Source organism: Pleurodeles waltl, chromosome 5, assembly GCF_031143425.1.
Source record: "Pleurodeles waltl isolate 20211129_DDA chromosome 5, aPleWal1.hap1.20221129, whole genome shotgun sequence".
NCBI lineage: Eukaryota > Metazoa > Chordata > Amphibia > Caudata > Salamandridae > Pleurodeles > Pleurodeles waltl.
In genome coordinates, this window is record NC_090444.1 from 786,469,159 (window position 1) to 786,483,901 (window position 14,743).

The window sequence follows — 14,743 nt, forward strand, 5'->3', positions numbered from 1 at the left end:
AGCAGGAATTATATCAATGTGATAGAAGACTGATTTCAAATCTCTTGTAACTTTTGCAAGATTGACTTTGGAGTTGGGGAAGAACTGAGCTCCAGCCCTGGTGCTGAGTAGCAATAGAAGAAACGTCAGAGGATTATCTGGAGATTGTATTGGCTCCCTAATTGATTAGACTTTCTTAGGCAAAAAGTCTAGAATGTTATTACATTCACAACAGTTTTGGTGTTTTTTGGTTTTATGGGGTTGGTGAGAGTTCACTGTTATCCAGTTGAATAGCTTTCTGGTACTATTTAGTGATTCCTTTATTCTTTGTACATGTACAAAAACTGTCTTGGCAGCCAGAATGTCTTTTTGTATTTTCTGCTCTCTTTTGTTAGTGCTGATAAAGACACACAGGTTTATTTGGCACACTATGTGACTTGTGCTATAGTTGCAGGTGGCTAATGGTTTGTTCAGAGGGGCCAGAGAATCAATTTCGTGCATTAATTTAGGTATTGAAGGAATAGATCACATCATGAGAGAAAACTAACATTATCCACATCAATTAGATGTGTTGAGCATTTGTAGCAAGATGTAGGTGAAAAGCATTGATGGCTAGGGTGCATTAATGTGGCTGTAGAAAGGACTCATTCAGTGAACAGACCTTTCTACCTCAATAAGGTATTCGAATTGGGCAATGAGTCACTGTGGTACATATTTTCTTCTATTAGATTGGGCGGAAACTAGGAGGCTTGTAACAAGTTGAAGCAACTGATTGGGTTCATTAGTGCTTTGGAATATCTGTAATTTGGGTTTGTTCAGTAGAATGTATCTTCTCCCACATAAGTATTTAATGCATTTGAAAATTATAGATAATTGCTGTTTAATTTGATAATTGATTATTCAGTGACATTTTTGTGAGCTCCGAGGCCTGATAAATAATGTGCATATTAATCACAGAGTCTCGTGCAGATTGTCATGCAACGTCTGGAGATTCAAATGAGGAGAGCTTAGCTGAGTCCAGTTTGCATGTATTCATATGAATGTAATACATTTTGCTTCCAGTCTTTATTACTGTCTTTTCCAGTGATCTCATAATGTGTCAGGACTATGTGGTCAATAATGACTTGAGAGTGTTAGACCTGGCATCCTTGGTGTGGTCTCCCCTAACTTTTTGCCTCCACTTAACAGGTTGTTGCTATGTGCTGGACTCTGCTTTTGCTGTTTTTGTTACTCTGTGCACTTTACCACTGCTGAGCAGTGCTAAAGTGCAAGTGTTCCCTTTGTGAAATGGTATGTGTAATTCCCTTATTGGCATATTTGATTTACTAGTAAGTACCTAGTAAAGTGCACTAGAGGTGCCCAGGGTCTGTAAATCAAATGCTTCTAGTGGGCCTGTAGCACTATTTGTGCCACCCTCATGAGTAGCCCTGAAAGCATGGCTGAGACCTGTTACTGCAGGGTCTGTGTGTGCAGTTTTAATCTGACAGTTTTATCTGGCAAGTGTACCCACTTGCTAGGCCCAAACCTTCCCTTTTTATACATGTACTGCACCCCTAAGGTAGGCCCTAGGTAGCCCCATGGGCAGGGTGCGGTGTATGTTAAAGGTAGGACATGCACTGATATGTTTTACATGTCCTAACCGTGAAACACTGCCAAATTCGGATTTCACTGTTGCAAGGCCTATCTCTATCATAGGTTAACAGGGGGGTGCCTTTAAATAGTCTTAAAGTGCAGTTTCCCATTATAGAAATATGGAGTTTGGGGGTCTATGAACTGACAATTCAAAAATACATATTTTAGTGAAGTTGGCTTTTAGATTGTTAGTTTGAAAATTTTACTTTTAGAAAGTAGTCATTTTCTTGCTTTAACCATTCTGTGAATCTGCCTGTTTGTGGATTCCCTGTCTGGGTCAGACTGACAGTTGGGCTGTTTGTGAACCTCCTCTAGACAGTGACACAAAGGGAGCTGGGGTGTAGCCTGCATAACCTTATGAGCCACCTGGGCTAGAGTAAAGGGAGGACTGGTCACTTACACCTGAATGGGCTGTGCCTGCCCTCACACAATACAGTCTCCAACCCCCTGGTGTGAGTCTCTGGCCTGGCCTTGGCAAGGCAGGATCCTGTTAACAACAGAGACTTTTCTTTGAAGTTGGGCAACTTCAAAGGCAGAAAAGGGTATAGTTATTGGACCCAAAAACCCAGACTTTAGACTTCTTCAAGATTTGCTTCTGGAACCTTTGCCAAGGAGAACCGCTGAAGAGCTGAGGAGAAGTGTTGCCCCTGCCTGTGACTGTGCTTTGTTGGGTCATCCTGCAGTTGCTGCTTCTGCCTGTGAAAGCAGACAAAGACTGGACTTTGTGGTATATTCCTGCTGAGAAGAATCTCCAAGGGCTTGGACTGAGCTTACCTCTTGTTTTGGAAACCTCAGGGACAGCAAAGGCTTTACCAACCAGTGTCTGAGTCTGCATGCTGTGGACTATAGCTTGTCAGAGGGTGCCTTTACAGGTCATGGGCCCCTGAGAGTGAATTTCTGGTAAAATCCTGTGCGACTTGGCATGAAAGCCGCTGCACGGAACTCTTGACGCCGCCTGCTCCTGAAGCTCTGGACCTCGCTGAAATGCGATGACCCCACCGACATCAAAAGGCCTCACGTCACCAATGCCACTGAAGTCCTAAGAACTCACAAGATTGGAGTGTTTTAGTACTGACATACGTGACACCCAACTCCGTCGCAGTGCCTGTGACCCTGCGATGTGACCGTGACCCCCTGAGGTCACCCCGCAGTATCGTGACCTCACCGGACTTTGACTTTTCTGGAGGTGCCGGGACCGAGTCCTCGAAACCAACGCAGCCTCACCTCCACCGCTGCGCAGCAAGGACCCGATGCCTCTTTGTGATGCCTCCACTCCTTTGGCCCGCAGCACGGAAACCGATGTCTGCGTCGGATCCAGAGATGCCTATTTCCCAACTCCATGCAGCGGCCAGTTTTCCACACATTTTGCTGAGGTACTGTACCTGGGGGTCCCTGTGACTCCGTAAAGGGTGCCAGTGGCGTCGCATTGTGGGAAACGACTTTGTCACAACGCCGCTTAACATCAAATTTCAGCATTGGTGCTTCTAGGCACAATTTTTGTGTTTGTAATTGCTAAAGTCATATTTGTACTTGTGTATTGTGGATTTTTATCGTATTTGATCTTGTCCTACTTAGATAAATCTTTACTATTTTCCTAAACCTGTGTGGTGTTCATTTTGTGGTGTTTCTTTGTATTACTGTGTCTGTTGGTACGAATACTTTACACATTGCTTCTGGGTTAAGACTTTCTGCCTGTGCCAAGCTACTGAACATGGAGCTACATGTAATTGGAGCAGGTGGCTAGCTTGATCCAAAAACAGAAAAAAACCTTTTTCTGATATAAGATATTGATCTAAAATAACCGCATTGCATGAGAAAATGTCACTTTCAGTGGCGTTATTTAAAGATTTGACTGGCAGTGGAGAAATGCGTGATTGGAAACTTTTGTTGAATCCAGCTCTCACTGCATCTAAACCTTTAGATTTCCCCACTTGAAGAGATGCAATTACTTTCAGCACTTGTCAGTGAACATTCCTTATTGAACAAGGTTTTACTGCTTTTATTCAGTTTAGGTAATTACAACTGCTTTAAGAACCTTGGCATTTCTTCTTTATTGGTCTCTCTATGTTAACAAAGATAAATATAACATTATAAAACGTTCTAGGTTGCTAACTTCATGGTACCATCTAAAGTATTTATTGAGTGAATACTGTTACTATAATCAAGTTGTTATAATGTGTGGGCTAAGAGCTTACCATTATTCTCTCACCCTTCCTATTTATTTTGTTTTGTCCTCTTTATAGTCCATTATGCTGCATGTGGATACAGTTTACTAATTTCAGATTGAATGTTTTGATTTTGATGCCTAGCAGTCTTATTTTCACATATTTGTCAAATTTCACTTTCCCGTTTAGAAAGCTGCATGGCTGTTAGGGTGTTTAAATGAATTGTGCTCCTTTTGGATTATTCATTCAAAAATGACTCCATGGCAAATTCTTTCAAACTATTCAACTGTGTTGCATTATTTTCAACACACATACTGTTTATTGCATTGAAATGCAGAATTTCTTGATCATGAATTCTCTGAATTCTGTCTGTTCTAGAATAAACACACCTAGTCTGCAATTTCTCAGGATGAACATACAATAAAATGCTTCCTCTACTTCTCAATGCAATTCCAGGAGCTGTACGATGATATACATTAAAAAAGTCATCACTATATCATTCATAGTTGCTTTGGCTAGGACACATAACCCTTCTTCGTCTTTTTTGTTTTCACTTCAATAATTGGCAGCCTGCAAGTTGTGTGGGATAGTATGCTTAATGTACGATATTAATTAAACCGTGAAACACTTCCCTGACCTACTTTATTTTAGGGTCGGGCGCTCGCAAGCGTTCTGGCCCCTGTTGTAATCTCTCTGTGGGCTTTTAACCACGCCCATGTCAAGCCCATCAGTTTGGTTGGTGCATGGGCTTGCCTTTTTAAATTAGCTTGATTTCATTAGGGAAAGGCATGCATACGTTATGCCTTTTCCGGTGTTTAGCCCTTCTTGTGCGCACCGGTAAACTACCGAAAACATACGAGGCTCCATGTTTTCAGAACGGCCTCTGCACTATTTCTTTTTGTTTCCTACGTAGCACAATATCGCTGGGCAGTAGTCGAGCGCTTTACATCACATTAATCCTGTTACATAGAATATTCTACTTTTGCTGGTTAGATGGATAATTGCACTTTTGCCAATACATTTCACTGCAAGCAAACTTCTTTTTCCTTTTCTGTGTCTCCTTGAGGTTCATGGAGACTATGCGCTCGCGTATGTGAAACTGTTTTACTTTTCATTATCAGTTTAGATGGCAAGAAAAGTCTGGTTAGGACTTTACAACACTAATAGCTCTAACTCGAGCAAATGCGAGACCCAGTCCATTGCAAATGCTTGTTTAGGGTTGAGCGCAAAGCGCTGTGTTCCTGGTGTACTCTCTCTGTGGAATTCTAACCACGCCTATGTCAAGCCCATCAATTTGGTTGGTTTGTGGGCTTGCCTTTTAAAAGTAGATTGGTTTAATTAGTGAAAGGCATGCATAGGTCATGCCTTTTCCATTGTTTAGCCCGCCTCAAGAGCACCGGCCAACTACTGAAAACATACGAGGCTCCATGATTTCCATATGGTTTCTGGACTACTTTTTCTCTTTATTACCTACGCAGCACGATCTCGTTGGGCAGTAGTAGAGCGCTTTGCATGACATTGACCCTGTTACATGGATATTTGCAGTTTTGCCAGTTATATGGATAATTGCACTTTTGCTGGTTACGTGGATAATTGCACTTTTGCCAATACGTTTCACTGCGAGCGAAGTTCTGTTACCTTTTATGTGTTTGCTTTGCGCTCATGGTGGCAGTCGGCTCACTTATGTGAAACTATTTTCCTTTTCCTTTTCAGTTTATGTGGCAAGAAAAGTCCGGTTAGGAGTTTACAACGCTAATAGCTTTAACTCCAGCAAACGCAAGCGAGACCCATTGTGTTGCAAATGCTTGTTTAACATTGCTTTTTCCTTAGTTATCAGAAGAGCTCCTTGAAGAAAAACTATGTTTGTGTTTGGATGTTTTCAAAATGTTGATTTGTTTTGATGCACGCATAATAAACATACAGATCAGTGATTCTATGTTTTAATAAAATACAAATTACTTTTCAAGTCAGCTGACACGGTTTTAGCAGTCACTGATTTTCTCACACGCCTGCAGTTTTAACTTGGACAGTTGATGGTGCCAAATTACTGTAAATGCAGTCAGTTACTGGAGTCACCAACGTCTTTCAGTGTTAATTCAGGTAGAGAAACTCACAAATAAAATAGAGTATTCTAATTGATTCCGAGTACACTGTGAGGTTTGACCAGCTTAACCCAGTTTATAGATTTTTACTCTCGTTTATCCAATTTCCCATCAATGTGTAAGGGACACAATATGAGTCTCAGCAGATTTAGGAACAAGCTTCATTGTAGAATGAATTTTTAGCCCTTAAGGAGAAGACATTGTTAACCTTCTCTTCCAATTTCAGCAGTTATTGGGACTGCTTTCATAAAATCAGACTAGCCTGTTGTAGAATTTGTTCTGCTGCAGGAAAATCATATTCTCCTTCAAAGAGACACATTGTATGCTGGTCTTATCTGAGGTAACCCATCCTTAATATTAGAATAGGAGGTATTCCCCACAAATGCTAATGCTTCTCCTGGGGGTGGTAAATACCTCCTCTATTCTTAAATTATAATCAGGGACATAGGAATCCAGACCAAAGATCTGCAGGAGAAGACTTGTTCAGTAATGAAGTCCCACTTTCAGAGTAATGCGGACAGGGACATTCTAGTAGCAGTGAACAAACAAGAGTGAGACGCTTGTACACCATAGTAAGCGCCAAACCGCCTCCTCCTCCTGTGGCCTCCACTTCCAGTACACCCCCCCAGGTTCTTCTGCTTCCAGAATTTCCTGATTCTTCTGAATGCACATCTTGCAGTCATTGCTTATTGCCGGTATCCTTCTCATGCCCTTACCTGTAGCAGTTCCCCGAGTGTCGTTGTCACCTGCACCAATGCCTATGTTGGCACAGGAGCATACCAGGTCTCCCTTTACGTTCACAGAATGTGTGCAGAACATGGAGGTTACGTTTGCCAATCTTCCTCCAGAGGGCAGATATTCTGATTCTGGTGATAGACTCAACCCCTCTGAAGCCGTAGTGTTTCTCTGGTTTCTGTGCCCTGTACTGCCTGTGCTACACTCTTGACGCTCCAACAGCCATGCTGCCTGTGGTAAGCACCCAGCACTGCAGCAACATTACTGCTCTTTGTCCCAGCCTTCTTCCAGGCCTGCAAATGACACCTACTTGCTTATATTGCACACGCAGAATGGTTTGTTCAAGGTCCTGAAACTGTTTTTTGTGTGTTTCGTATCCTTGCAAATTCTGGCTCGCTTTGCAAGTGCTGTCTGTACACATCTTTGCCTTCTACGTCAGATGTACTCGTGTGGTTGTGGATGGTATGGCACATCTGCCACCTGACTCCCTGTCTACATAGATGAGAGTCGGTGTGCAGACTCCTCTTTTTTCTCTGCTGTAAGAGGCTAATTCGCGCTGTTATCTCTATACAGGCCAAGTCACTGCATTGACAAGAGGCGCTTTACTCATTTTATTTATAAAGGGGACCATGCGTTCACAGGTGACATGGCTCTAGAACAAGAACACTGAGAAGGAAACAATGAGGAAGAGAATGAAAAGAACAGATTCCAAGGTGCGTGGTGATTTGTACACTTACATGTGCACAATCACTCCAGTGAGGGTCTTGTCACATTAAGATGACTGAGAAGTCACTGCAGCCCTCATCGGGTGCACGCCTGTAGCCTCACCTCCTGCCAGTCCATGATTGGCTCACCATTTCACACTGAACGCTGGGGTTTGTAGTTCCATCAGTCAGCAGCAGGATTTCAGGTCAGGTATGCATTATGCTGTAGAGCTCTCAGGGCTGAAACGCCACCATGTGAGGTACATGAGGTGAGGCTACTTGGCACCATTGTCCACCTTCATTTGGAGCGATAGTGTGCCTCATATTGTTTTCCATACCATAATGGAAATGGCAAGGTCGATCTTTTAATTCCTCAGGAATCAGGATTTTCTCCTTCTTTGAACTGTTCTGTTGGTGTGTGGAGCATCTGATTGCTTGATCCACATCCAACGCCTTCCCCTTCACATAGGTGCCCAGCTAGCCCTGCACTGGAACGACAATGGGTATCAAAACATATTTTTATGCCATTAATAGGCTCCTGATTATTTCTGGTCATGGCTACATCTACAAGTGTCTTTCATTAGTCTTGGGTAAGTTTTGCATACTTTCTTAAACAACCATTTTTACTTCCTTGCTAGTTCCTGCAGAAAAATATCTAGGTTGTCATCTACGAAATAGTTCAATTTTCCCTTCTTTTTCGCTCTGGGTTCTTCTTTTTTGCTTTCCTGGAATTACATGATGCAGGGGATACCTGTATGGAAAGTTGCTCCTGCATTGCCTCAGTTGCATATGGCCATTGCTGTGGAAGCCTTTCCAGACTCGTACAAGGCATCTGGGAAAAAGAAGCACCCTCAGCCGCTGTCATCAGTGCTTCAAGTTCAGTGAAGAACTTCACACTGGTCATGAGCTTGGAATCAACTGAGGCAGTTCAGGCTGCTGAAAAGCAATGCAGGAAAACTGGTTGCTGACAGAAGAGAGGAACATGAGGGAAATGCAGTGGAAGTGGGAAAATGGCCAGGATAAGGGTGATGAGATAGCTGAGAGGGTCCTATTAGCAAATCTCCAGGTTTGTGCTGGATCTGTTTGTGAATCACAATTTGCTCAAATGTGATTTCAGAATATCTACCTTTGCAAGTAGCTACTATTCTCAAATGTGCATTCTTCGTATATCTGGCTCTCTATTTCTCTCCTGAAGGTGTCTCAGGTTGGAGTCTTAGTTATACCAGTAGTGCTAGCACAATTTTCACAGTTAGGGTGCTGTTATCACTCTGATATCACTAAAGACAGAGAGTATCCTCTACACTCCTTTTGAAAGGCTATGAGTTATACTTGGGCCACTAGCCACTTTTAAGATTTAGAAGCTCTGTATACCGCATGCTTAAGCAACATGTTGTACTCCTAAGAGCTCATGTAATATGACTGCACGCTTTAAGTACTATCATTCTGGTCTTGTTAAAGTCTAGAAAGGTGTGATTGCTCACTGAACCTCATTTGTATCACTTTGAGGCTTTTGGTTGACTTTCATCTGCTATATCATTAATTTTCCCAAATTGGACATCTTTAGGTCGACTTCCATGTTGTAATTCACACTGCACTACTTGATGTTTTACAGTAGAGTTCTGGTACTCTTTGCTGGATTCTCTACTCATCTTAATATAATATTTGTTATTGGCAGAAGCCTTTCTAACTTTCATTGGTTTTAATAAATGGCCTTGTATTACTTCAAGAGAAAATTACATGCCTGAAGAATATACAGGAAGGCAATATTAACATGAATTGTCAATATAATGGTAGATTCAGTCTGAAAATATAATCATGTCCTTATCTGCCCTGCATGTAACATGTTCCAGTTCAGGCTAGACATATTTGTTTCACTGAAACATTTAGACATGGTGTTGTGATTGCATCAGTCTCCCTAAGACCGTCATTACTAGTAGCCCGGGTAATGAGCCTCACTTCGGAGTTACCAATACTGGGTGTAGTGGTAACCCCGTGGGGTGGAGAAAACATGGTTCATTATGAGTTGGACGCTGAACTGAGGAATTACTTGGAAAATCCATAATTTTTTATCTGACTCGTCTGATAATTCCGGGCCAGATTTTCATTTGGTGTTTTTAAAATCACTTTTTCCAGTTGGGTCAGTAACTGCTATTACCAGCACTAATTAAATTTAAAGGAGTTTAAATGGGGCCTATGTGCTCTTACTATGAAATTAAGTTGTTACAGTGACTCATAAGCCTAGATATAGCATCAACATCTGTAAATTGTCTAGGCAGTAATGCATGTGTTTGCTGAATCTGTTCAGGTGTTAAGAACTTGGAGGCCATACATGCAGTAGTGCAAATTTCAGAAAATTGATTTCCTTTGTGTAATAGAAAGGAATTCTTGGAGTATAAAGAATCCCACTGTCCTGTTCCCATTTTACACTCTGCTTGGGCACACATATTTTAACTTAGCTTACGCCTGCAACCTTTGCCCTTTAACCGACATATGTGCTCTGATTTTATTTATTCTGTTTTATTAATTTTTAGTCAGCCTACATTTTAATCAGCTGTATCTCTGTGATTCTGCAAAAGGACTGTTGTTATTATTCTGTGCACAACATTTCACCATGTAGCCTTGTCCAAAGTTGACGTGTCCAAGTACATGATAATCCAGCTAGCAATTGTCACCACAAGAGCTTGGTATCAGTCCAACACTTAGGCTCCTGCCCACATCAGGCCTTTTTCACAGAACGAAAATATGTTTTGTTATAAAAACACTGTGCAGGCCAAAGGACATGATTGAGGTCATTCCAGCCAGGATACCATCCACAGTGCAAGCCATTAATTGCTGACCTTAGACCTGTCTCTACTGTCAACCCAGGAGGTGGCGGGCTGACCCCTTTCAAGTAATGGGAGTGGTTGCTCCTCTCATGGACCAAGTATGGACGGATTGGGCTATCACTTCTGTGCTATTTCTTAGGCACTAGGGGCTAGGTATAATTCATCTGTGTATTTCATTCCAATATATTGGGACTGTTTATTTCCTTCTCGCTGGTCTCCACCATGCTAATACTGTTATGCCTCATTGCCCCAATAATTGCAGCACATATGTTTTATTTTAAATTGCAGTCTCTTCAATAAATGTATTGAAACCATCTTGCATCTCTTTATTGCCTCTGTGTGTATGAGACCTCTGCTAACGAGAGAAAGGGGTGGGACTTGTTGACTACGACTTCCCCTGAGAAGTCACAGAGGCCCTCATTCTGACCCTGGCGGTCCTAAACCGCCAGGGTCACGGGTAACGGAAGCACCGCCAACAGGCTGGCGGTGCTTCAGTGCCCATTCTGACCGCAGCGGTAAAGCCGCGGTCAGAAAAGGGGATCCGGCGGTTTCCCGCCGGATTTCCCCTGGGCCAGAGAATCCTCCATGGGGATTCCGACCCCCTTCCCGCCATCCTGTTCCTGGCGGTAAAACCAGCCAGGAACAGGATGGCAGGAACGGGTGTCGTGGGGCCCCTGGGGGCCCCTGCACTGCCCATGCCACTGGCATGGGCAGTGCAGGGGCCCCCTAACAGGGCTCCACAAAGATTTTCACTGTCTGCTATGCAGACTGTGAAAATCGCGACGGGTGCTACTGCACCCGTCGCACCCCTGCAACTCCGCCGGCTCTATTCAGAGCCGGCTTCCTCGTTGCAGGGGCTTTCCCGCTGGGCCGGCGGGCGATCTTCTGGCGATCGCCCGCCGGCCCAGCGGGAAAGTCAAAATGACCCCCGCGGTCTATTGACCGCGGTGCGGTCTTTCGGCGGTTTCCGCCCGGCGGGCTCAGAATGAGCCCCAGAGTGTCATGTTCAGGCTGCCACAAATCACCTTCTCTTTCAGGTTTGGGTGAGGTGCTGCTAGCTAGCTGAAAAGGTTGGTCCGACAGCTGCCAAGATGGTGTGGGATTGACTTACTCGCCCACAAATGGTGGTGCTGCTGCCTCTAATTCAGCAGTCTCTGGAGACTCTGAATCTCTGTAGTATCTCTGGAGTCCTACGATACTACAGTTGGCAAAATCAGGGCTGTAGCATAACTCTCTAAGCACCCATCAAACAACCATAACAGAAACAGGAAATGCTCACAAGAACCAACCTTTTCCAGAATACCAAAGGGAAACAGTTTATTGGAGGCTTGTAGACATTGGTAATGGAAAGTTTGTTATTTTCAACTGAATTCACTGTACCTCAACACTGTTTTCTGATCAGGAATGAAATAAGTCTTCTACACCAACAACTGCGAGAGAAAGAGCATTTGGCAGAACAGGATCAGTTGTTGAGAAGCAAAATGATGGATGACTGTGCACAGATGACAAAAGAAAACGCCATGCTACACTCTCGTCTTCTGGAGCTGAACAAGCAGCGGAACATAGTAAGTGCACAAAGAAATTGTTAGCGTTGCTCAAAACCAGGTGTTTTTCAGGTTTCAGGATAATGAAGTTCTAGCTTCACTAGCCTAATCCATTTTGAAAATCAGAACTACCTGCTGCATATTACAAACGATTGTACTTTTATTCCTTAGATCTGGAGTCATTACATTGTGACTGTTATACCTGGAGTCATTCTATTTCAAATGTGTTTTCATACCTTTAATTAACAATGTTTTACTTTGCAAGTACATTACTTTAATAATGATTCATTTAAATGGATGTTATGGTTAGGTGGAAGTGTCAGTTAAAACATACCATTTTAAACTAACAAAACCACTGGAATTCATCAGTTACAGTTATCTCAAGTAACTATAACTTGTTCCCTAAAGTTACATAACTTGTCCCCGCATGCACAGTTTTGCCATCAATTATGTCATTTCTAAAGTTGTAGTGTTGTTATAAAAGATGTAAAAGAACATGTCATGAGGAAAGAAAAATGTCAGGTAATTGGCACTGCATAGAAAAAAATAGGGTTACTTTATAACACCTTTAGTGCTTAATTTCAGAATGAGAGTTGCCAGACAATGATTCAAGGACTCATTCTACTAGTAATTTAAATTCCATCTAAATGGTAAAGTCCAAATTGCATTAGTATTTTGAAAATGACACTTTTAGAAAGTTGTTATTTTCCTAACTTAAGCCATACGTGCCTTTCTGCCAATGCCTAATGTTAGTTTACTCCTAGACAGTGGACAAAAGACTTGGATGCAGAAAGGTGTTTTAAATATGTGTTAGTCATACTCCAGAAGTGACAAACTGTACCAGACTAATGTCTCTGTCATAAATCACACACCTGCACGTGAGAGTCGGTAATCACAATGTAAACATCTTCCTGTGGAGTGTTCTTCTTGTGGCTCATTCTGTGGCACATAGATTTTGAACCTGGCTTAATGTGTCTATGGGCCTGATTACAATTTTGGAGGAAGGTGTTAATCCGTCCCAAATGTGACGGATATACCACCAGCCGTATTACGAGTCCATTATATCCTATGGAACTCATAATACAGCTGGTGGTATATCCGTCACATTTGGGACGGATTAACACCTCCTCCAAAATTGTAATCAGGCCCTATATCACGAAAAACATAATTTCCTCTGCCTGGAATTCAGCAGTACTTGCAGGTCTGGTAATTTCAGGGTGTCGTTAAGTTTGCGAGGCCTCTGTAAAACGTTCTGCCTGAATGAAGATGATTTGCACCAAGCAGTAAAATAATCACATTTTAAAGGTTCCTTGCAATTTCATTTGTCGATTTTGTAATGTTATATGCATTTTTGCTAGTGCATGATGCGTCGTATGGAAAATCTAGCACTCACAGACCATGTTTCTCTTTACTGTAAAATAGGCCATGTGGCAGTTTTTCAGGCTAACATTTAAATTTTATTTTATTAAAATTCAAAGAATATCCCTTGTCATGTCTCACACAGTGTATACGCAGATACTTTTATTTTTAAATTCCCACAGTGTCTGTATAGAATTCAGAGTCCTAGATTCATTGTGTTTGCAGCCTTGCTAAGAGAGTTAAATGCTGCTATTGCCGGCTTGTGACATTTTTAGGTCGAGTTACCAGATAGCACAAGCTGTCTAGTTCCTTAAGCCTATTGTGAACTTACCATTGGTTGACTGTATTGTCACTCTTATTTACTTGTTTTCAATGGCATTCCCTTTACAAAAGAGGATAGCTGTATTAGATGTATCCAGGTCGTGAGCAAAGTCACAGGGAAGTGTTATACAGACAGAAGAAGAGCCACCTCACTTCCAATGTACTGTGGTTACTGACAATATATCAGATAATTTTACTGTAACTGTGATACCGAACTAGTATCTGTGATTGATAGAGGTACTAAATACTTCAACAATTTGCTGGCGGTCTCATGAAAATAGTGTTTTAGGTGAGGATGGTGGTGGGGGGGGGGGGTAGTGGATAAAGTCTGCTGTCCTCCCTGCCTATGACCTCTCTGCCTTCCCGCTCATCTGAGGTGCCTGTTCGCAAGCCCCGAGGAATTATGTGCCCATGGAATTATGCACCAGAAATGTCATTTAGCGTATGGTTCTCCCAACACGCTTTGATGCTGACACTACCAGGGGTGGCTCCTCTGCTATGGTTGAGGAGCATCACCCTACCCACCAGCAGCAGCTGTTGCAAACCTCTAAAAATAAAATAATACTAAACAATGTTTATTATCATTTTATTTTGAAAGTGGCAAGGCCATAGGGGTGGACAGCCATGGAGAGAAATGCACAGAGCACTCCCCCTCAGTGCGCATGTATGTTTGGCCGACCATCTCGAGCTGGCCAAACACACATGCACACAGGGCTCTCTCCAACCTGCCACTGTGTTGCCGAGTTGGAGAGAGCAGGCCCAGGCTCCCACTCCGCCTTGGAGCGCCCAGCCAGAGTGCTCCAGCCAAACATGCTCTGAGCAGCATCATGATTGGCCCCAGGGCAGGCTGGGAGCCTGTGCCTGCAGTGCGGCGGAGAGCAGTGGTGCCTTTAAGGTAAGTTTAAAAAAAAAATCTTTTTACATTTTTGTTTGGCTCCCCCCAAACCCCACCCCACCCTGCCACTTTGCCCAGTCTCCAGCCTTGATTGGACACTACATAAGTCCCTTGGAAAATTGACCTAGAGTACTGAATTCAAAAATTGCTTTCTGATAGAACGCATAGAACAACCAAGTATAAATTTCACAAAATATGAAAGCTGTACAAGAAAATTCATAGGTCTGACTGTGGCTGACAGCCTTTGAATTTGTCAATGCTTGTTTATTTTGTCATGCGTTTTGCAAAACTTTATTGTTGGAGGAGCTGTGGAGTCTTTATCAATCTAAAGAAAAAGCATTGGCTAAACGCAAAAATATTGCCATAGCAGTCCCTGACACTGAAGTAAACTAGTTTGTGGGCACATGTGCTCCTTATGAAAGAGCAGAATACTGTCACCTTCAGTGACGTCAGGCAATGACGGACGTTGGCTGACCCCTTAC

General features: G+C 42.7%; 1 protein-coding gene across 1 annotated transcript in view; it reads left to right on the forward strand.

Annotated features, from left to right (window-relative positions):
- The window catches only part of LOC138296044 (interaptin-like), a 445,611-nt gene that overhangs the window by 253,007 nt on the left and 177,861 nt on the right, over nt 1–14,743 (forward strand). Inside the window, exon 7 of the mRNA XM_069234803.1 lies at nt 11,545–11,707. Within this exon, the coding sequence (XP_069090904.1) occupies nt 11,545–11,707 (163 nt within the window). The remainder of the gene's footprint in view (nt 1–11,544; nt 11,708–14,743) is intronic.